Source organism: Eptatretus burgeri, chromosome 10, assembly GCF_056783735.1.
Source record: "Eptatretus burgeri isolate ZD-2024b chromosome 10, Ebu_testis_v1, whole genome shotgun sequence".
Lineage (NCBI taxonomy): Eukaryota > Metazoa > Chordata > Myxini > Myxiniformes > Myxinidae > Eptatretus > Eptatretus burgeri.
This window is the reverse complement of record NC_140970.1, coordinates 35,795,885-35,820,086: the sequence shown is the minus strand read 5'-3', so window position 1 is coordinate 35,820,086 and position 24,202 is coordinate 35,795,885. Positions and strand designations below refer to the sequence as shown.

Sequence of the window (24,202 nt, the reverse complement as noted above, 5' to 3'; positions counted from 1 at the left end):
GAAGTCCAGTTTGAGCGGGAGAGGCAGGACAGAGCAGAGCGTGAGCGAAGGCTCTACTCAGACCTTTATAGGCTCTGTGGTGCGGGGTGGGGGGCCACCCCGAAACGTGGTGTTGTCACCTGAATCGGGCACTCTGATTGGCCCCGACCCCCTGCGTGGCCCGGCTGCAATGGCCGGAAACAGCAACGTTCCATTTACGGCAAGGTGACCCCGAGCTGTAAAAATGTCCCGCTCCGACCTCACGACAGGACACAAATCACCCACACCGAACTCCGCCCCATGAATTACCCTGCAAGAACCCCCAAGCTGCGCCCTGATGACCAACCGAGTGTGGAGTCGGTCCCGCATGTCCGCCCGGGTGCCCTGACCAGCGCTGGTCAATGTGCCTGCTCCGTGTGCGCCAACATGGCCTGAGCTGTACAACATGCCTCCGCCCAATCGCAGCTTCGCTGGCCATAGAGGCGAGAAGGTAAGATGTTACGGCGAACCCATGCACAGACAGTAAGATGTGTCCATTCGTGCCCTGCTCTGTATGATAAAGTGTTGCGAGCGACGCACTGGTCTGCCTTCAAGCATGTTGTGTACAGTGCTCGTGGATCTGCCATTACACACATGGCCAGGCTCGTGTTTGCCTGATTCTGCTATCGTGTGTGCGGGGCGAAACCCGATCGATATAATTAGTCCAGAAATGGGTTGAAAAGTACGTGCCGCCCCTATCATGCACAACGTGGTGTGGTGTTGCCTTTCATTTATCGGTGTCGATTGAGGGATCGCTTGAGGTCGGGAGCTTTGTGCTGTCGATGCTCATGTGGTGTTTGAGCACCCTTTCTGAGGTGCTGTTTCTTCCATCTCCTCGGTACGTGTTCCGTGCAGCGTGGGTGTCGTGTTGAGTGTGTTTCCTGTCCATTTAGTTGAAATTACCGCTGTGCATGTGTTTGGCTGGCTGTGTTTTCTACAGAGGGGTGGGAGTGTAATGCCTGCTTAGCCTTTGCTGAGGACCCATCTCACAGCGAAGGGTGCACATGGCTCAGATTTACCTCAGGAATAATCAGAAAAGAAGAGTAGGAATGACGTTAGAAATGAAATGAAGAAGAAATGATGTAAGCAAACTGAGCTATGAGATCCTCGCAACGCATGCTCCTGTTGTCCCGCTAGACAAAAGGGAAGGGACTATCTTCACGTATATCAATGGAATAACTGTCTTGGGACCACGAGCTGTTGGATGCAGGCTGTTCAGAGAACTGCAATGTATATATATATATATATATATATATATATATATATATATATATATATATATATATATATATATATCAGAAAGGGCGTTGTGATCAGATTCAGGAGAGTCAAGATACTTTCACAGATTGGGCAAAATATTGGCAGATACAGTGTAACAAACAAATGTAAAGTGTTGTGGATGGGGAAAAAGAATTAAAATAGACGTTACATGATGCAAGGGGCAATTTTGGACAATCACACAGGAGAAGAATCTGGAGGTGGTAATAGATATGGGGGGGGGGGAGCAGACAACCCCCGACCACGCCTTTCCCCCTCACCTCTTTTTTTTGTCAGTTTCTGGGTTGGCTTCTTCCTTTTCTGTTTCATCCCCGCTTTTTCCTTCTTCTTCTTGCTGTGTTTCAGCTTGTGTGCAGCTCGTTCACCCCATGTGCCCTTTTCCACCTACCTTTGATCTCATTTCCACTCTCACCTCTCCTCTGCTGTTGGTGTTTCCCCCTTTCCACTTTGTTCCATTCCATTCTGCTATAGCTCTTCCAAGAGCGACGACCATAGATACAATTTTTAAAATTGTTATTCTCTTAATAACCGACCTGGTTGAGACCTTGTTCACGATGCAAATGCATTCTTTGCTCAGGTGCATTTAGCGACCAAATTGCTTTAAGCACGGTCATTTTCAGAGTAAATCTCTGGTACCCTCGAGCTATATGCTAGCTGCGGCTGTGGTTGCAGCTGTGGCCAAGCGGTTGACACTGGAATATCCTTGTGACAAATTATACCACAATGTTTGTGCCTTACAAAAGTATATGCGCAATAAGTTTATAATAATGTTGAGCTGTCATGCTTTCCGCACAACACTGCTATCTGATTGTTTTGGCAGAATTGGAGAAAAACATGGATTTTCCTGAAGTACTGGCAGATCAGAAGCAAGAAAACTGTGGTGATGAAGATGAAGGAATATATGAAAATTTGGAGGAATACATAAGATACGATGATGTTGTGGGGACACATGGAGTATCAGAGAGAATGAACACTGAGGTAATTCACATGGTATATCAATAGCTTGCAGTGTGTGGCACCTGATGAGGCACAAACGTTAGCCACCCTATCTCTACCCTTACATTGGCCTGTTATTTTTGCTCCACTTTGCATTAGCACCACATACCAAAACAAGAAAAAGAGCAATCAGAGATTGCCGACCCTTGCCATGACTTGTTTTGTGTGGTGTTTTTTGTGTGTTGTTTATGTACTGGTTTGTTAAGTAATTAATAAGATACATAGCTAGAACTGCCACTTTATAACTGCTGGCAGTGATGACCGGGTTCCAAGGCGTCCCACTTTGATTGGTCACCTGACTCTGACCCATGACTTCTTATTATTCATTTGAATTTGGAATGGGATTAAAATATATTCAATTCAAATCAAATGGAAGACCAAATAGGTACAGTCTTGCATTGGAGTAATCAGAAGGAACCCAAACAAGCAAAAAGCAAAGATTAAGTCATCAGGAGCACCCTGGATGGGATTCACATTTCAACTGCTACTCCTCTACCCTCAAACCAATCCAGGCACAGCCAAATGAGCTTTATTCAAAAAAAAATATATATATATATATATATATATATATATATATATATATATATATATATATGTATCAAAAAGAGCCCAGATCAAAAAAAATCCAATAATTCTGGCTGCCAGACCATGTGTCTGATCCAGTTGAGATTGACAATATGTATTCCCCATCACTACTGGATCGTATTTGTGAAGTTTCACATCAATTGATTAAGTGGTTCCAGAGAAAATATTATTTAATATTTTCTTCAATCCAATATGGCTGCCAAACAATGTGACCTATCAATTATTCCTGAACAAACTTGTGCACCCAAGGCTTGGGGAACATTTGTGTGAAGTTTTCCCTCGACCTGTCCAGCCGTTTTGGAGAAGATTTTTTTTATCGGTTTTAGGGTAAATTCAATATGGCTGCCAAACCATGTGATCGATGACATCATGTGTGTGAACCTTTTGTTCCTCATGGATAGGCAGTCATGCATGTAAAGTTTCGCCATAATCTGATCAGTCACTATAGAGAAGAGTTATGAAGGTTTTTATTTTTTTTAACAATATGGCTGCCGAATCACGTGACGTTATATTTTTTTTCTGTGGACCATTTTATCTCGACATAATCCTCAAAATTTTTCATACCGATCTGATGTAGCGTTCTGCATATGCAATAATGATGTCTTAATGAAGGCACCTAAGACATCATAAAAAAATCACAATCCCCATGAGGAGTACTTGTGTGCCAAGTTTCAATTTTTTTTCCTTGCTGCTGTTTCAGAGATAGAGGTCCAAAGTTTTTTTTTCCTGTTTTTCCAACATGGCTGCCACACCATGCGACCTATGACATAATTATCAATACAACATTCTACATGAGTCGTCGCTCCTATGGTGAAAATTTTGTCTCAATCCGACAAGTGGTTGTGAGAAAATTCTCCCCTCTACCAATCCTCTTGATGAAGTTGTCATTCAAACCCCTGGGTCTCACTATCAGCCATGATCTTCCTTGGACAAACCACATTTCAATGTTGGCCTCCATCCTCTGTCATACAATGTCCTTCCTTTGTACACCTGAACTCCTATTCTCCGACAAAGGCCTTCATCCATAGCTTGATGGAGTACTGCTCTCTGCTCTGGGCTGGCTCTCCTGCCTCACATATTGCTCAGCTTGAGTCTCTGGACACCAAGGCCTTGATCATTGGAATCTCCCACGCTGAAGCTGAGTCTATGGGTTTATCACTTCACCATTGCAGACATGTCGGTGGTCTTCTACCACCTCTTTTCTGGTCTTGTACCCACTGCTCTTTCTGTGGTTTGCCCCCCACAGCTTTATGCAGAGCTCACACAGTCTACCATCAACCCTCTTCTGGTGAAACTACCTAAATCCAGGATCACTGCTCATCTTCACTCATCTGTTCCTCTCTTTCTTTCCCCCCACCTGTGGAATCAACTTCCACATCCTTTCAATCTCATTCTTCCCTCCAGGTCTTCAAGACAGTTGTTCACCACCATCTCACATTATTTCCAATCCAAAACCATGATCTTTTCTACCCTCGATAATCCCATCCAAATCCCTCCTAATTTCCAGTTTTTCCCTCCTTGTAGTTTCCTTTTCTATGCTTGCGTGTTTTGCATCCTGTTTTTATCTGTTACCTCTTGAACCATTCAATTTACTAGAGCTCTTCCACAAGCATCGACTGTGTATACAAAAAAAGAAGAAAAAAAAATTGATTGCGTCACCTCACCCAAACTTGTTCTGTTCGTGTTTTATAGTACGTATTATATAGACGTACTCGCGTTCTAATTGTACCTACTTTATAGACGTACTCGCATTCTAATTATACATACTTTACAGACGTACTCACATTCTAATTGTACATACTGTACTTAATAGATGTACTCAAATTCTGATTATGCATACTTTATCGACATACTCGCTTTCTAAATGTACATACTTTATTAATGTACTCACATTCTAATTGTACATTCTGTATTGAAGTACTCACATTCTAATTGTACATGCTGTTTCGAAGTACTCACATTATAATTGTACGTAACTTATAGACATGCTGACATTCTAATTGTACACACCTCATGGAGGTAGAGGTGCTGGTTGAAGAAAGAGAACTACTGGCTACCACTAGGTGGTGCTTGTAAGTAACCTACCTTTGCAAATTCTGTGCAGGCAGACAGACAAACAAACAAGAAGAAATCATGCAGAGAGCACGATACTTGCAAAATCCATAAAACAAATTTGACCTGAAAAATAATTGGTGATTGAATTCAATGACCAAATATGCAACAATTCTTCAAATTACAAGTTAATTGGATAAATATTAACAATTTTAGAAATTCGGCCTATGTTGACCTTTTGGCCTATGTGGACCTGAACAACATTGGCAAGTTGAATTCAGTGGCCTGAAATATAAATCCTCTTCAAATTTCAAGTTAATCAGATGAAAATGGAGGATTTTAGAAATACCATCTTAGTTGTTGACCTTGGGCCTATGTTGACCTTTTGGTCTTTGTTGACCACAAAAATAATTGACTGGTTGAATTCAGTGACTAGAAATGGGAAAATATTGCCCAATGAAGGTGTGCCACGTTGGTGCAGATCTATCCCAACAGACTCACAGCAGTAATCGCTGTGAAAGGTGCTTCCACAAAGTATTTAGTTGGGGGGGGGGGGGAGTGGACACATCTTACCAAGATATTCTAGTTTTGTATTTTTAAAGAATTTTCTGAAATTTGTAGAATTTGTTTTTTACTTGCAAGTTGTGGGTTTCAATGTGTAAATAATTGTGGAAAAAGTCTAATTGAATGCAATTTAATTCCAGGCTATAAGGAAACAAAAGGTGAAAATTTTGAAAGGGGGTGTCGACTTTCTGTCGGTAATATATATGGAGAGAGAAACAGAGACAGAGAGATAGAGATAGAGATAGAGATAGAGATAGAGATAGAGATAGAGATAGAGATAGAGATAGAGATAGAGAGAGAGAGAGAGAGAGAGAGAGAGAGAGAGAGAGAGAGAGAGAGAGAGAGAGAGATAGAGAGAGAGAGAGAGAGAGAGAGAGAGAGAGAGAGAGAGAGAGAGAGAGAGAGAGAGAGAGAGAGAGAGAGAGAGAGAGACCCGATCACATCTCTCACACGTAATTGGAGGGAATAACCACCTCATCTAATCAATTAAGCCTGGCATTGGCTTAGCGGTTAGGGTGGTGGCTTGGGATTCTACGATCCTGAGATTGAGTCCCTTTACCTGATGAATTAACACCAGAGGGTTGACTCAGCCTGTCATCCTTCCGAGGTTGGCAAAATGAGCACTTGTATACTGCTAATAGGGGCACTGCATCAGCGGCAGAGCTGCGCCCCTAACCACTGATGCAACCAACAGGCAAAAAGGCTGTATGTGATGGGAACCTAATCAATACCCCAAGCAGCTAGGATTATCAAGTAAATAACTACACTCTTCTTGCCAAAGAAAGCTGCATAAAGCAACCAAGAAAAGCTACACAAGGTAAGCCCCTTGCTGTTTGGAACCCTTCCAAAGTTCCTCTGCAGTTGCAGACATTCACGAGCTGTACATACATGAGAATCCCAATGCCTCACACTCCCCCTCAGCCACTAGACCGGTTTCATCAATTGTTGGTGAGTCATCAATGACAGCACAGACAGAAACAGACAACACCAAGGCTCCCAAGCATATACCATGTGCAATGCCTACAGCAGTTAACATATAAAGAACAAGACCCACTCAAGTCTCTCACCCGTAATTGGAGGGAATAATCAATCAGCTCTCATCTACTCAATTACTCCTGGTGGCTAGGATTATCAAGTAAATTAACTTGCATGTGTATGTTGCAATAGCTACAATGCGTTGTCGCTCTGGACGAAAATCATGCCTTCTTGCAGCAATTTGGGTTGCTTCCAACATTTTTTGCCACCACTGCAGTACCTTTGCACAGTACAACCTGTTTACTTCATTATCCTGGGGCACAGGTTTGTGCAGCATAAGATCATGACGGGGGAAGACTTGATGTGCATCACCTTTTTTGTTCTATGGCTGGAAGTGATTTTTCTTTTGGTGATTGTGGTGACTGCCTGGAGTGTTTGGACAATTTGTCATCTCAACTGTGGATCAAATTAGTGTACCCGTTTTTCACTCTCATGTCAGGATGCACTCCATGAAGATATCATGTTTGCATTGTCAATTCTGTAGAAGGGTCATGCATACCAATCAACATGCATGTGAACAACTGGTCACAAGTCACCATATATTGCACAAACCAATTTTGCACAAATATTCCTTTTTCCCAATTTTTTGGTCATTATTTAAAATGTGTTTATTTGGGAAATGTTCAATCCATGTAAAAGCAATGTCGCATTTCCACTGCAAAATGGAATCGGCCTCCATAGCGTGTGTTCCTCATCGTTTGTGGTAGCTAGTCGACTTTCATCTGCAGTATCTTCAACATCCACCAACCTATATGTTGTTCACTCACCTACATGTAGTTTCATGTGAAGGAGAATGACACCCTGAACCCCGCACGAATATGTTGATGAATCTTCTGTGGACGTTTTTCCAGAAAAATAACATAATAGTTTGTAATTGCACAAATGGCTGTCCAAAAGGGAAAAACTCACTTGCAATGTGTTTTGGACCATTGCTTCGATGAAACTGGCAGCAGTACTTGTACATTGCTACCACCTATGGAGGAAGGTTGGTATCACTATTCAGCAACATCGCATGTGAAAAGCTGTCAGCATTCATGCACAAAACTTTTGAAATGGCCCTCACAGGTCCACTGAGAATTTTTAGAGAGGATACTAGTTAGTCAAAGAAAACGTTTTTGTCGAGCTCCAGATCGTGTTTTGGACCAAGTTCTTGCCTTTTCAAAGTAAAATGTAAGGATGAATTTAAACAATCATTATGATGCAATCTTCTGGGTGGGAAGTGAGTAGTTGGCTCGTCCAATGATTGACATTCTTTAACCATGATCCTGAACTGCCCAACCCTTCCTCGATTGAACTTCAAAGTCATTGATGAAAAGAGTAGGAAGGTAAGTTGGAGGGTGGTCATTGTGGGGTGTACTGATAAAGGTGGTGGTTGTGATTGGAGGCAGGCCTTATGTCCTTATTAAGTGGGAGTGTCCTTATTCTTACTAGAAACTTATAAGATTACAAACCAATCACAAAATTACCTTTGGTACATAAATAGTTTTGTAAGAGGATTTATTTTATCAATTTATCTTGTAATTTATTTTAGCAATGGTCAAGGCTTTGTTTAAAATATATATTTTTATATTTAACAATAAAGTTGCAGAATTATTCCTTCATCTGTGATATGTGTGAACGTTTAGTAATAGAAATACAGATGATAAGGGATGGAGTGTTCAACTAGATTAAATTACTGGTGAAAACAGGGTTAGTAAATGTAAGATTAGATTTATAGACAAAGTTAATGTGATGTGAAAATGACACTGGCATGATGGGCCAAATGGCTTGGAGTTGACTGGCAGGAAACATCAATAATGCACAAGGTGATGAACTTTATGAGTACCACTTGTAATTAACTTTGTGAGGTGAAGGGTCATGATTAAATTGCACGCATTCTGTCCAATTATTTGAAATACATTGCTGTGCATTGCTAAAAAGAAATAGTGTTTGCAACATTTAATTTGTATTAGCACTTGGAAAGGAAATCAGGGAAAATATTCCAATTAAAATGTTAATATGATCACTGTGTATTGATAACTTGTTCTGCACATACATGACACCATACTGTATATGCACACAGTCGATATCCCCTCCTATCCTCACACTGCCCCTCCCCCCCCTCCACCCACCATCTCTCCATCCTTTATTCCCCCCATGCCTAAAGTAATAAATAGATGGCTGAAATACAAATGAGTACAGACACTCGATGGAATAACGGGTATATCAAACCACGCAGGGTACTGGAATGGCAATGTATCACAGTGATATTTCTGAAAATGATACTTGCCTGTAACAAAGCACTGTATTGTTTGCTTTAAGTACTTTTACGACATCAATATGAAGTTTAATTTGTCTTCTACTTTACAGAAATTTGACAAAAACCCATTGAAGGAAAAAAGTCATTCCAAAAGTGGTTTAGACATTGAAAAAAAGAACAATGCATCTGGTGGTTGCAAAAGTGGAGAAAACGGAGTCTCTGCTCCTAAAAAGAACATAAAGACACTGTTGTTTGATTTCTTCAAAATTGAATCGGCGAACTGCAACATGAGCTGTAACCACGATGTTCCACTTGTAAGAAAATATTCGGATTGTACCGAGAATATGAACAAGCAGATGCTGCTTGTGGAAGATGACTCAGATGACTGGAGGAACGCATGCTCTGTGTTCAAACCCTGCCATGGTGAGTTAATGCCGTGATCATGTTCGTGGATTTAACTTGTGGTGTAAGCACCACACAGCATTAGTCGCTGGTATGTAAGACTTATTCCAAATTTCACTTGTGTTCCACTTGGGGGGGGGGAATTCATTTTATTACCTCTGCCAGCGAAGGTGGACAAAGGTTATGTTTTTACCCCTGTCTGTGAACAGGTCTCTCAAAAAGTTGTGGATGAAAAAATGAAATTTGGTCAGCAGGTTTGGTGTGTGGCAAGGGTGAAATTATTTGATTTTGGTGAAGATCCGGATTCGGATACTAGAATTTTTTAAGTGATTCTTCACCATTGAGAGGGAGGGCTAAAAACGATATCTAGCACAATATCGCAAATAATTGTGTATGGGTTTAGCCAAAACTTGGTGGATGAGTTGGGTGTATGACAAGGAAGAATTGATTCGATTTTGGTGAATATATGAATCCGGATCTGATAATTTAAATTTTTTTTACGAATGATTCTTCACCATTGAGAAATGAGGCCAAAAACGATATACTGTACAGTAGTAGAGCACAATATCTCAAAAAGTTGTGGATGGATTATGAGAAAACCTGGTGGATGAATTGGTAGGATGAGGAGAACATTCCGATTAAATTTTGGTTCAGGTCGGCAGGTCTGGTCTGTCAGGGGGTTACAAACCGTAAACTGTTCAGCCTAATGGAGGTATGCGCTCCACCGAGTGACATTTTAGTTTTAAATGTTTTTTCATTTTTTATGTGCATACAAAATATTGGCTCAATATGTTGGATGTGCCAATTAAATCTCTATTATAATACCAAGCTTGCACACTAAACACTCGGCTCCCCGTCACACGATCCCTATGAAATTGCTGTGGCACTTCGCGGACATGCCGACAATGTTTGGGAAGTCTTGGCATTCCATAGTACCACTTTCATTTTGCACAATGCGCATTTTTGTCATTCCCCGTGTACGGTCTGTCGTCTGCTACCAGCTGTGTTGTACTGCTATCCCGTACATGTGCACGGGTATCGCTAGTATAATATATTGATGACTTGCAGTTCCACTTTTTACCTTCTTTCACAACCAGTGAAACTGATCATCCCTCCCCGATGTTTTCCCATCGTTTTATCTCAATGGTCTGGCATCTTATTTGTGTTCTGGCTTTCCTTGCTCACTCCCTTCTGTTGGATCTTTCATGTTGACATGTAAACGCAGGATTTGTGGCTGAGCTTCCATATTGCCGAGAGCATCTACATGAATATTGTGTCAGACATTTAAACCAGATTTGATGGTGTAATGATTGGAGCTTCTGCTCTTAGTCTTGGAGGTCAGTGGTTTGAGCCCTGGCTGAGTCATACCCAATTTTATGCTCAAGATTTTGAAATGCTAGCGCATGGACCAACAACCAAATGTTGGCAACTGTAGTGCAGGCTTTTAAAGAGCCTAATGGCCTCCTCCTGCTTTGAAGTTCATTGTAAGGGAATTCATATTACTGGCAGAGTACCCACCATATGGGCGAACTTGTTCCAAGCATGGAACACGTTCTTCTGATGCATACCCGTATTTTGGCGGTGTATAGGCAACTGATAGCTCTGTGTCGGCAAAAGCAATAAATAACCCATGAAGTTACATGCATGAAGCAAAAACATACCTCCTGCTAAAATTCAAAACACCTTATGACACTGAAAAATGTGGGGACAGGAATACTGTACTGTAAACGGTGGACACTTGCAATACCCTCCCCCACCTGGAGGTAGCGCTACATGATACACATTTACATACAGCCGTGGCCAAAAATGTTGGCAGTCTTGCACTTTTTTTCAAATATTACACCATTTCTTTCAGAAAATTGTTGAAATAACAAAATATTTTGGTATCAAAAATGCATTTCTTTGGTTTGCAGTAGAACAAAACATAAAAGCTGAAAAAATTATGAAATCTTACCTTATTCCACATGGAAATCCTAAAATGGCCCAGACAGTATAATTGGCACCATTTAGAAGTTGTGAGAAATAATTAGATTTCAATCAGGTGAATATACTTTACTTTGGAATTGAACTCACCTGTGGTGAGTTGCAGGTGTATAAAAATTGCAGACAAGGATTGTTCGAATGGTGGAGAAAGCACCTCGATAAACTGCCAAACAGATTCAAGCTGACCTTCAGACACAAGGTACGACAGTTTCAACTCGCACCATCCATCGCCAACTCAATGAAAGGGGGTTCTATGGTAAGAGATCCAGGAGAACCCCACTGCTGAGAGAGACATAAGAAAGCCTGACGGGAGTTTGCCAAAACACACCTGAACAAGCCAAAATCCTTCTAGGAGAATGTCCGGTGGACAGATGAGACCAATTTAGAGCTTTTTGGCAAAGCACATCATTTCTATCTTTACAGAAAACAAAATGAAGCGTTCAGAGAAAAGAACACCTTCCTTACAGTCAAACATGGAGGAGGTTCAGTGATGTTTTGGGGTTGCTGTGCTGCTTCTGGCACTGGGTGCCTTGAATGTGTGCATGGCATCATGAAATCAAGGGATTACCAAGGCATTTTGGAACGCAATGTTCAACCCAGTGTCAGAAAGCTGGGTCTCTGTCGAAGGTCATGGATCTTGCAGCAGGACAATGACCCCAAACACACTTCAAAAAGCACCCAGGAATAGTTCAAGACAAAACTCTGGACTATTCTGAAGTGGCCAGCAATGAGTCCAGATCTAAATCCCATTGAATACCTGTGGAGAGATCTGAAAACGATTTGGGAGAAGGCACCCTTCAAATCTGGGAGAACTGGAACAGTTTGCACAAGAAGAGTGGGCCAAACTGCTAGTAGAGATGTAGGAAGGTCATTCTTGGCTATAGGAAGCGCTTGACTGCAGTTATTTTGTCCAAAGGCTGTGCTACCAAATATTAAGTCGAGGGTGTCAATAATTTTGTCATTGCCATTTCTTTTTATTTTCTTATTTAAAACGATATATTAAGTCCTGAATCAAAAACAAAGGTTCTGTAATATTAACAGTTAAATAAAGAATTGTAGAGACCAAATACTTCTGTCAATTTCAACCAAATACTTTTGTCAATTTACCAATACAAGGAAATACAAGGAAATCTAACACAGGTGGAGGCCATTCAGCCCATCATGCCTGCGCGAACACCAAACTAATTTATCTACACAAGATCCAAGGAAGAAAATTTTGGAGAAATTTGTGAGTTGTTTGAAAAAAGTGCAAGGGTGCCAATATTTTTGTCCATGACTGCAGAGAATTTGTGTCCCTCCACCTCCCACCAAGACCAGCAGCAAAGATAAAAAACACCCCTATACTGTACATTAATTGGGATCTTGCTGATCCTATGTGGCAAGTCTGGATGTATCAGCCAACAACTGTAGGAGGAGTAGCGTAAGAAACAAACACAAACACCGGTCTGTGAATTATAGCAAGGATAAGGGAAGAAAGTGGGAAGTAATTATGAATTTTACGTTCCATCTTTACTTACTTTTAACATTGTTCTTACCAAACGGGAACAGGAACAACACAGGCATGATAGGCCGAATGGCTTTCTCGACAGTATGGTCCAGAAGTCGCACAGTTACCTTTGAGCTTTCTCAAAGCCCTGTCACACCTTGACGTTTTAGCCAGCGTATGCCGACGTATGAAAAATTTGGCGAATACACTGGCACACGTCGAATACGTTATGGGTAAGTTTTGTATACTTTAAGAGCACGCTGAAGCACGCTGGCATACATCGTAGTACGCTGAGCTCGTCGACAAATTTTAAGCAAGCTCAAATTTTTTTGACATATGCCAGCGTATGACTCACACTCACACGACACTCACACTCACACATGTAGGCACGTTATGCGATCGTTGACACACGTCGACACACGTTACTTGGAAGTTACTCTTAAGTCGAAACACGTCGAGGTAATGTTTAGCGTACCCGAAACTTATTTCTAACCTATGAGTAACGTGCTTTGAACCTATGTGTAACGTATCTCCAACGCATATTGACGTATGTAGACGTATTTGACGTCTTCCGGATGACCACAGAACTTACTGAACTTGTTTCTAACTCACAGCTACCGTATAATGGCGTATTGGCAGCGTTTAAGGGAATTGGTATATAAAAATGGGCTTCACAGGAGGAACCCGTCAGTGTTCCAGACTCCATGGTTTATTTTTTTTTTTCTTCGGCATGACGGTGATGTTGACACTTCGATTTCTAGTGCGGTTATGATTTAAATCGTTGAGGGGCAGCCTTTTAATAGGCTATGCCACGTGATCGTCGGCGATACCCTGCCACGCGCTATGCATAAGTTAGACTATCGTTGGGCATAGGTTGTGAACACCGACAACAAGCTAAGCATTCGTTGGTATAAGTTATCTATAATTATCGAAACGTTCTGTGTATGTTACTAATACGTTATGCATACGTCCAACTCGTTAGTAATATGCCCAAAACTGAAAAAAAAACATCAATAGTTCAGTGTACGCCAGCGTTTTACATACATTTTGATATGTTGCCATACGCTGGCTAAAACGTCAAGGTGTGACAGGGCCCTAACCTAGGTTTGGTTCCCAACCTGACTATAAACTATCATTGGTGCTTCGCAGGCCAGGTGTTGCATCACGAGGTATGCCATCCCTTGAAAGGGCTTTGTGTATTGTCTGCTAACATTAGTTTGGTGAATTTGTACATCCCTCAGCCTTTTGTGAAGAGTCGGTGAGTTATCGCCAATACCCTGAAGAAAATATAAATTCCTGCCCAAGTCGGCTCCATTCTAAAGTGAAGCAGAGCCAGCTGGTTTGTGAAGTCTTTGGCCCAACAGCATCATCCCCACAGAAAAACAGAATTAATTGGGGGCAATTAAGTCCGATTAAAGAAGGTGGAATTAACCTGGTTGCATGCTTTTGTTTACAGTGGAGAAGCTGCAATCTGCACAGTAACCACACTGAGAGATAGCAAGCAGTATAACCCTGTATCAAGAAATATCTGAAGACCAGACCACTTGCTATGCACAGTTTAGGACAGAAATGTATAATATGTTCAGGGTACAGCTGATGATCATTTGCGTACTCTTCATCGAAATACACCATTATATCTGCATATGTTCATAATATATTTATATTTCAGCTTTTCCCATTTTAACTTTTTATTTTTTGGATACCAAGTCGAGGCTCATGTAAGAGCTAATACACAGAAACATATAACAAGTCAGGAGACAAGAGGGGTGGGAGAGGGAAGCACAAAATAGTGGGGAACAAAGACAATAGGAGATCTGTGTAGGGAGAGGGATGGGGCGGGGTACACGAGGTAAACAAAATGGTACCACAGGGACTTTCAGGAAGGAAAGTAGAATTTGAAGGAGGTGGGTTTGGGGTGGGTTAACGGGGGTAGAAAATATCATGGTTTTGGGTGGGGAAAATATATTATGGTGGTGAACAGCTGTTTTGAAGACCTGGAGGGAGGAGCTGTTTTGAAGACCTGGAGGGAGAAGTGGTATTGAAGAGAGTCTGGGAGTTTGTTCTATAGGTGGGGAAAAAGAGGAATGGAAGAGTGAAGGTGAGCAGTGATTCTTGGTTTTGGCAGTTTCACCAGAAGGGTTTTTTTTGGTAGACTTTGAGTGCCCTGAGGAAATATAGGGGGACAGATGACAGACAGGGCTGGGGGGGGGGGAGGGGGGAAAGGCCAGAGAGGAGACTGTAGAAGACAGAAAGACCACCAACTTGCCTCCAGTGAGAGAGTGGGAGACCCAAAGACTCAGCTTCATCGCGGGAGATAACAATGATCCTAAAAGTCTTGGTTTCCACAACGTGAAGCACTACTCTGGAGTACGGGGGGGGGGGGGGGAACAGTACTCCATCAGATTGTGGATAAAAGCTTTGTAAGTGATAAACCACAATACTCCATCTCTTCCTGTCAGTCACCCATTCTCCTTCCAATTTCACATCTTCAAAATTTCTGGCCACAACATCCTTCAATCTAGTCTTTGACCTTCTTTTTCTCCTTCTTCTTGGCAATCCCATCACCATCACTTGCCTCGCTCCATACTCTCTTTCTCCTCATCACATTACCAAACCAGTTCAATCTTTTCTCAGCTACTTTCTTCGATGTTTCCACAATCCTCACTGACCCCCTGATCTACTGGTTCCTAAACTTGTCCATTCTTGTCACTCCACACATCCATCTCAACATCTGCATCTTATATACATCCAGTTTCTGTTCCTCTTTCTTTGATATTGCTCAAATTTCTCAACTATATAACAAAGCCGTTGTAAATTCTTTCTTTCAGTTTCAGCGGTTCTTTTCTATCACACGACACTCCTCTTCCTCCAATTATTCCAACCATAACTAATCCGTTGCTTAATTTCCATTCCCATATTTCAATATTCTGCCACCACTGACCCCACATACTTGAAGCTACTCACTTTCTCCAGATATTTTCAGCCCAATCCTCTTCCTTAGGTTCAAAGTGACAATCCATATATACTGAGTCTTTGTTCTACTGATCTTCATAACCCTATCTTCCAGCACTTTTTTTTCCCCATTCCTTCATATACTTAGTCATCTTCTCATAATTTCCACCACATAGCTCAATGTCATCTGCAAACAACATTGACCATGACACTTCCTGTCTCGCTTGCTCAGTTTGAATATCCATGACAATCAGGAAGAGGAAGGGATTCAGTGCTGATCCTTGGTGCAATCTATCTTTAACTTTAAAACTCTCACTCTCTCCCACACTGCTTCTTCCTCTTGTTGGACACTCCTTATCAATGTCTTGTAATACTTGTACATACTTCTCAGGGACTCCACTAATTATTGCACATCTCCAGACTTCCTCCCACCACACCCGGTCATAATCCTTCTCCACATCAATGAATACACATTTTATGTTGCTTTGACCTTCCCGGTATTTCTCCATCACTTGTCTCAAACAAAAAGGGATTCCATAGTGCTTCTTCTGGGCATCGATCCAAATTGATCTTCATGGTTTTCCACTATTTTTCTCAATCTCTGATCAATAACTCTCTCCCATATCTTAATGGTATGTGGTAGGAGTTTAATTCCTCGGTAGTCTTTGCATTCTGTGTGAGGTCCTCATTTCCTTTAAATGTTGGTACCAGAATACTTTGCCTCCATGCCCTTGGAATTTCCTCTCTCATAACAGAGTTGAATAGTTTATTCAAGACCTGAACCCCAGATTCACTGAGGCAGGTCCATACTTCCACTGGTATCTCATCAGATCACACTGCTTTGCCATTTTTAATTCCTCTCAATGCTGTTGCAATCTTCCGAAGTAATGCTAGTTGTCATTCCATGATTACAACTACCTCTTGTTTTTTTTCTTCTTGGTTTTTCTTCATTCATAAGCCAGTTAAAGTGTTGGGCACACCTCACTTTGGTTTCATCCTTTTTCACGAGATTTATGCCATGCACATCCTTTATATGCTCATTAATATCATCGAGCAAATTCATTGTTGCATAATATATATGTTTCTCAACAACTCAACCTACACTGATATATCAGATTAATCTTTTGCACAATAGTTCAAGGTTATTTTTGTAGCGTATCGACCGTAGTGTAAAATTAAAGTGTATTGTCACACGTTTGGCCTCATGTCTCAATCGCGAACCACAGTTGGGCATGAAGCTGCAAACGCCAAAGCAGATCACTTTGTGGATGACTGTTATTACCACAATTATCTTTCAGGTATGTACCCGAACAGGAAGTGGGCCCTGAAGACAGCACCGAGTCGAGAACCCTCCTGGTTATGTATTAGTGATTAACAATTTATTCCCCCCAGGATAATTGAGGTATACTGAACCTTTGAGCACGGTAAGATGAATGAGCAAGGTAGGCACGTCCTTCAGAGAATATTATTCTTCCTCCAAATCTCTTTATATGGGGTGAGGCCAACTGTACTGAACTGCTGTTTTTCTCCATCCACAATACTTCTCTACCGCCCTCTATCACCAGCCATTATCTCACCACTCCTTTTCTACCTCCACCTTTCTGACATCCCTTTTCACACAATCCTCCCATCCTAACTGTGGATGGGAGGATTTTCTCCTGCCTCACTCTTTCAACGCACCTCCTTTCTTTCGAAATCTATCTACCTCCATGTACACCAGGTGCCCTGCGAGTCATGGTTATTCATTGAGTTGAAAACTTACCAGTATAGCCATCTTTGGAGCCAGTTTAGCCAAGGAAACTTACCATGTAAGGGTATAAGCAACTCCAGTATTGTACTTTCAAAAGATTTATTGGGAAAAAAATAATTGAATCTGCTGTAATTCTCTATGTCATGAGTTGATCTTCAGTCTCTGGACATCAGACCAAACTTTGCTGGATTAAACAGGTTTTCAGAGTGCTACATCATCGCCTTCCCTCAGAGTCTACTGTGCTGTAGGTATTGTACATAATTTAATCTGCTAGAATGCTTTGGTGTTTAGACACAGCCAGGTGATATAACTTTCTGATTATATATTATCCATGCTGTCTTTTATATTTCTATTTGGAATACCTGCAGCAGTTAGACATTTGAAGTTGGTGTTATTGAGGCCCCTGCTTCCCAATTCAATGGGAAAATAATATGTTTGCCATCACCTATTTTCGCAGACTACTATTAAATCTTGATATTTCACCTTTTTTCCTGTCATATCCTTTCTTCTCCTCTCCCTGTCAAGGCTGGTGTACCCCAAGGCAGTATTCTATGCCCCATCCTTTGCATCATATTCATCAGTGATCTCTATGATTCTGGAAAATCCTCTTTATCTATTTGATGATGACTCCATCCTCTGCCGTGACATTTCTTGTCATTCTGACAGACAGGCAGCAGCCTCTTCTCTCTCTTCAGATGTTGACAAAATCACAAATTGATCAAACACTTGGAACATGTCTTTTAACCTTGAGAAATATCTCTCTCTCTCCATCTCCATCTCCTTCTCTGAAGGACTACACCGCAAATGCTCCCATCTAATTTCTCAACCACCCTCTCAAAGAAGTTCTGTCATTCAAACTCTTGGGTCTCAATCTCAGCCATTATCTCTCCCGGGCAAGCCACAGTTCAAACTTGGCCTCCAAAGCCAGATGCCGACTGGCCATCCTCCATTGTGCAAAGTCCTTCCTTGGCCCATCTGAACTCCTATCCACATACAAGGTTTTCATCTGCAGATTGATGGGATGGTGCTCTTGCCTGACATCTTGCTCAGCTTGACGTTATGGATACCAAGGCCTTCAAGATGATTGGAATATCACGTAATGAAGCTGAGTCTTTGGGCCTATCACTCTGCTATCGCCAACAGGTCGATGATCACTCTGTCTTCGTCTGCCTCCTTTCTGATTTTGCACCCTCTGCCATCTCCATGCTTTGTCCACTCCAGGTATCTGCAGGGTGCATGTGGTCTACCACCAACCTGCTTCTCAGGAAACTTCTAAATTCCAGAATTACTGCTCACCTCCACTCATTTGTTCCTCTTCCCCCCCCCCCCCCCGTCTGTGGAACCAATTTCCACATTTGCTGATATCTCATTCTTCCATCCAGGTCTTGAAGACAGCTGGTCACCACCATCTTAGATCATGCCCCATCCAAAACCATGATATTATATACACACATAAAAGCACTCTCCCCCCTCCCCCACCCCTCTCTCCAAAAAAAAATGTTTTTGCATTCGTCTTGTCTACACCATGGGTTCTCTCTCCCCGAGCACCTCATCGTTACCCGTATCTCTTGTTTTTCCATCTCCGTATATTTTCTCCCTCAGCCCTGCTGTTGGCATGTCCACCTTTTTCGGCTGTTCCTTTTATTATGTTGTGTTATGATCCATTCTGTGTTATAGTTCTCCCACAAGCCTTGACTCTGTCTACAAAAAAATAAAAAATAAAAATAATAATAATGCATTGACCAGACGAGCAAGGTTCGCCTTCCCCACACAGGATTCTGAAGGGGGTAGGGATGAAGGCGGCAAAAATACAAATGGCATCTTCTGTCATTGAGCTGGCAAGCTCGGAGCAACAATTTGCATTTATTGCCACATCTGGTGCAATTTAAATGCTCTCATGGTGGTGAGGTGCTCCATTTGAAACTGTTTGTTTGATATGCAGTGCCTTCAGGAAGTATTCACACCCCTTGACTTTTGTCACATTTTGTTGTTACAGCCTGAATTTAAAATGGATTGCATTTAAAAAGAAATTTCCCCAATCTCCACAAAATTCCCCAGAATGACAAAGTGAAAACATTGCTTTTTGAAAATTTTACAAATTAATCAAAAATGAAAAGCTGAAATGTCTTACGTATAAGAGGCTGAAAAGGGAAGTTTGCCTCAAATTCAGGTAATTTATTTACAATCTTCTCAGATACCCATGACCAGATGCAGACTGAACTCTTCATTAAACATAAGGACTATGCCATTAACTTAAGCTGTGCTCCCCTGACCGTACCACTTCAGGAAGAGGGGGCATGGCCCCTCTCCTCTAATCACTCATTTTCACCCTGCCTGTTGGGGGAAATAACCGCCAGTCCCCCACGGGGCTGTTTATTAGATATGGATTGTTTCACTTGCCTAACCAACCGCCAAATATGGGAAAATGATCATTAAATTAGTGGTCGTAGTAGTAGTCGTAGTTTCACATATCTTCCAGCTCATTGGTATGGTTCATTTTCTCCAAATGCTGCATACGATATAATGAAGACGTTAAGTTGTTTTTGAGCGCTTCCTCCAAATGTAGGAGGGTATGCAGTTTGTTCTTACAGCACTGTAATTCATTATTTTTCTGATGTAATTCATCAGTGCTGACATACAAGGTGGCTTGATATTGAAGGGATTCGTTGGTTTTGGTGGTCTTTCCATGCCCTTCAATAGATGGTATTAATGGTCTCGTTTTTAGCTCGCCTGTTCGAAGAACAAAGAGCTATAGCAATGCCCCGGCGTGAGCGTGAGCATGAGCGTGAGAATGTTAAATTTTTTGTATTATGGAAAAACTCCGACGGATTTCGACGAAACTTGGTTGGGGGGGGGGGTTAGGTATGGTCCAAGGATCATGCCATTAGATTTTGGACTTGGTCCCCCCCCAAAAAAAAATTGTTGGAGAATTTTTTTTTTACATTTCTACATGTTTTGAGTGATTTCCAACCCCTCCCCCCCAAAAATTGTTGGAGAAAAAAAATTTTGCAACTTTTTTTTTCAACAAAATTTCATTTTTTTTGCATTTCTACATGTTTTAAGTGATTTCCAACCCCCCCCCAAAAAAAATTGTTTGAGAAAAAAAATGTTTTTGCAACTTTTTTTTCAACAAAATTTCGATTTCTTATTTGTGCATTTCTACATGTTTTAAGTGATTCGACGAAACTTAGTGGGGGGAGGGGGAGGGTTTGGTATGGTCCAAGGATCATGCCATTAGATTTTGGACTTGATTCCCCCCCCCCAAAAAAAATTGTTGGAGAATTTTTTTTTTTTTAACATTTCTACATGTTTTAAGTGATTTCCAACCCCCCCCTCCCACCCCCAAGAAAAAAAATTTGTTAGAGAATTGTAAAAAATATTCATTATTAGACTCGTCTTCAAAACGATAAATGTATAAACAGGCGAGCATTGGGTGGCTTTGACACCAACTCTGGTTTTTATCCTTGTTTACAGAGCTAAAGAATTTTCCTGTTATAAGTTTCTGAAAGGTGGGCACTCTGTTTTTTTTTCTGTTTCACAATTTATATGCAAATTTGTGAGGGTTTTTATGGAAATGTACTTTATTAGAGAGGTTTTATTTATTTATTTATTTATTTTTTTGTATACCTTGGTCGAGGCTCGTATGAGAGCTAACACACAACTCACAGCAAGGAGGCATGAGACAAGAGGGGCGGGAGTGGAAGGGACAAAACTGTGGGGAACAGACACATTAGGTGAACTGTGGAAGGGAGAGAGATGGGGATGGGACGGGGAACATGGCGAAGAGAAGATGGACACTTCAGGGACTTTCAGGAAGGAAAGCAGGAGAAATGAAGGAAGAGGGCTTGGGTGGATTATCGGGGGTAGAAAAGATCGAGGATTTGGATGGGGGAAGATAAGAGGTGGTGGTGAACAGCTGTTTTGAAAGCCTGGAGGGAAGAATGGGAAAGAATAGAGTGAGGAAGTTTATTCCAAAGGCGGGAAAAAAGAGGAATGAAAGAGTGAAGATGAGCAGTGATTCGTGATTTTTGTAGTTTTACCAGAAGGGGGTTGTTGGCGGACCTTGAGCGCCCTGTGGAAATGTGGTGGGGACAAATCGCAGAGAGAGCAGGGGGGGCAAGGCTGGAGAGGAGTCGGTAGAAGACAGAAAGACCACCACCAACCTGCGGTGATTGAGTGAGAGGCCCAAAGACTCAGCTCCATTGCGGGAGATGCCGATGATCTTAAATTCCCTGGTTTCGACAGCGAAACCAGGTTTTTCCTAGTTTTTCAGCTCCAGCTTCTATAACATTATTATGCCATCATATTGGGTTCAGAAACTCTTTCTTTCACTTTTTTTTGATGGAACAACAATTGGGGAACAAACTTCGAGATGAAATGACAGAGAAAACATGGTCATAAATAATACAAGGAATGGAGTTAACCCCATACACTGCCATACGCTCAACTTTCACGCACACCTAACCGAGCTGGGTTTTGGAGGATAATTCCCCAAAGGGCAGCAGAGATTCAAGGACAGGCAGCAGGGTGCTCATGTCAGGCATGTGAAGAGCACAGAGATGCAGGAGCCCAAGGAGACACACGACTGGAGCTTCCTCCTTGAGCCTGGGCTCAAGCAGTATTTATAATATCTGTCTGTAATTCTCTCCCCTCAGGGTGGTGTCTGATTGTTTGATCATGGCGTACTATCACCACCGCTCCATATACTTGTCGGCAGCCAATCAGGTCTGCTGTGGGCGTGCCTGCCAGTAATAATGGTGGTGGCCCCTGCACATGCGTGCACAGCCAATTGCAGCCTGATTTGTTGGGAATGTTCCCACCAATCGTGTCCATCCTGAATGGCTGCATGCCAATAAAAGCTCGTTATTTGACGGCCTTATCACACAGGCCCATGCACCTCTGTGAAAGCTACCAGGCTGGACCCAAACCGCTTTCAGACAAGGGGGAACACAGCACAAGACACCTAATGTGTCTATCCACTAAATTGGACAACGCTGGTGTGAAGGATGACTTCACACTAAATATGCACTTAATACAGGGGTAAAATGCAATGTCCTTTTTATATACATAAACTGTGCTCAGGCCTTATTTATATATCTGACCCCCTCTCCCTCCCCTTATAAATATAACAGAATTACTTATTCTCTCATTAGATATTGGCACACAATGAACAACTCAGGGAGAGTCTGTGCTGAAAGTGTTCTAAACACGTGTGTGCGTATGTGTGTGTGTGTGTGTGTGTGTGTGTGTGTGTGTGTGTGTGTGTGTGTGTGTGTGTGTGTGTGTGTGCATGCGTGCGTGCTCGCACGCACTGATGAGCAAAACTATACTGCTAACAACTAAAATTGAATTCAAATTCCTCAGGTACAACCATTAATCTTTTTTGCTTTTTTAAATATAATTTTTTTTTTTTGAGATTTCAGATGTGATCATTACCCCATGCATGAAGTGCAAAGTGGGCAATTGGTTCACTCTGTCTGCCTGGCAGTCAAACAAAAATGAAAATCATTCCAAACAGGAAACGTACTGTTTTTTTTACGGATGTCATAAAGGACACAAACAACAGGCATGAAGAACTAATTGAACATGTTCAATAAGGTGATGTAAAAGACTGCATCAACGGCGCTAAATTTCCAAATATTTTTCTTCAACCTATAACAACTCCATTTTATTTGGATTGAATTATACACTTGAACACGAGAACACAAATCGCCTTGTCAGCACTTCCCAAAACCATTAGTTTTGCAGAACTTGAACAAAATTTTATGCCTTCTTGACCAATTAAATTTACTGCTCACGATCTCAGCATTGGGGAATATCGAGATTCAGACAAATCACAACTTAGGAAATATACATCATGTTAGGAAACGCAAAGAAAGAGTTGAAAAGATGCTTTCCTTTTTCTCAACACTGTGTGGTTTAAGGTGTTCTATGAACTCTCGAGTAGTACAGGTTTTTCAGCTTACTAATCATTGATAATAATAATAATAATCATAATAATAATAATATCATCCCATTCTTTATGACCCAAGTCTTTGACAATCTTGCTGGCTAGGCCTGACTGGCCAGGACTGACGTTTGACAAAAGGTAAGGTGGCACGATGATTTGAAATTTGTTCAGCTGGTGCTGAACTCAGCTTCATACCCCACATATGAATGTGAAAAACCGTGATAAGTCATCTACTCATTGCGAAGGACACCATAGTGTCTTAAACAGGCCAAAACTAAGTGCACTCTACCTATTGCATCTACCTATTGCATCATCATGTCAGATGTAATATAATAATGCCTTTCATGATAACTCCATCTCCCATGAATAACGAATACAATTTGTTAATTTTGCACCTTAATGCTGGTTGTTTTTGCAGAAGCACAGAAAAAGATGGATTTGCACCAAGTGCTGGCAAATGAGAAGCAAAGATATTGTGATGATGTAGGGCAAGAAACTTTGAAAAACGTTGACAAAAACATGTATGATGATGTTGAAGTTAGTGTTGAGACAAAATGGGAGATTATAGATCATTCACAAAGCCCTCAGTGCATCAAACAAAGTAGTTCATGTTTTCGGGAAATACCGACTGAAGCAAAGGAAAAGGAGCCAAAGGTATGTAACATTGTAAATCAACATCTCATAGTGTGTGCTTTTGTGACATCTCAAACCCCTTTGGCTGCCCAAATGCTCACAACGGCCTGTCAGGGCAGCCAAAGGGGTTTGTGACATCACAAAAGTGAGGCTAAATGATAAGTTTTCCAAAAATTATCATTTAGCCTCACAAGAATATTACAAAAAAAAAAGCATCCATTAACCTTTAGAGGCAGCATTTTTGACAGCTGCACCTAAATCGGAATTTTATTCATTCAA

General features: G+C 41.5%; 1 protein-coding gene across 4 annotated transcripts in view; it reads left to right on the top strand.

Moving 5' to 3' along the window:
• The window catches only part of LOC147018313 (uncharacterized), a 138,862-nt gene that overhangs the window by 56,155 nt on the left and 58,505 nt on the right, over positions 1–24,202 (top strand). For 3 of the 4 annotated variants that reach the window (XM_085897855.1, XM_085897853.1, XM_085897854.1), the window contains 3 exons: positions 2,117–2,274; positions 8,878–9,190; positions 23,709–23,944. In XM_085897855.1, the coding sequence (XP_085753981.1) occupies positions 2,117–2,274; positions 8,878–9,190; positions 23,709–23,944 (707 nt within the window). The remainder of the gene's footprint in view (positions 1–2,116; positions 2,275–8,877; positions 9,191–23,708; positions 23,945–24,202) is intronic. The other variant, XM_085897856.1, reaches the window with a different exon arrangement.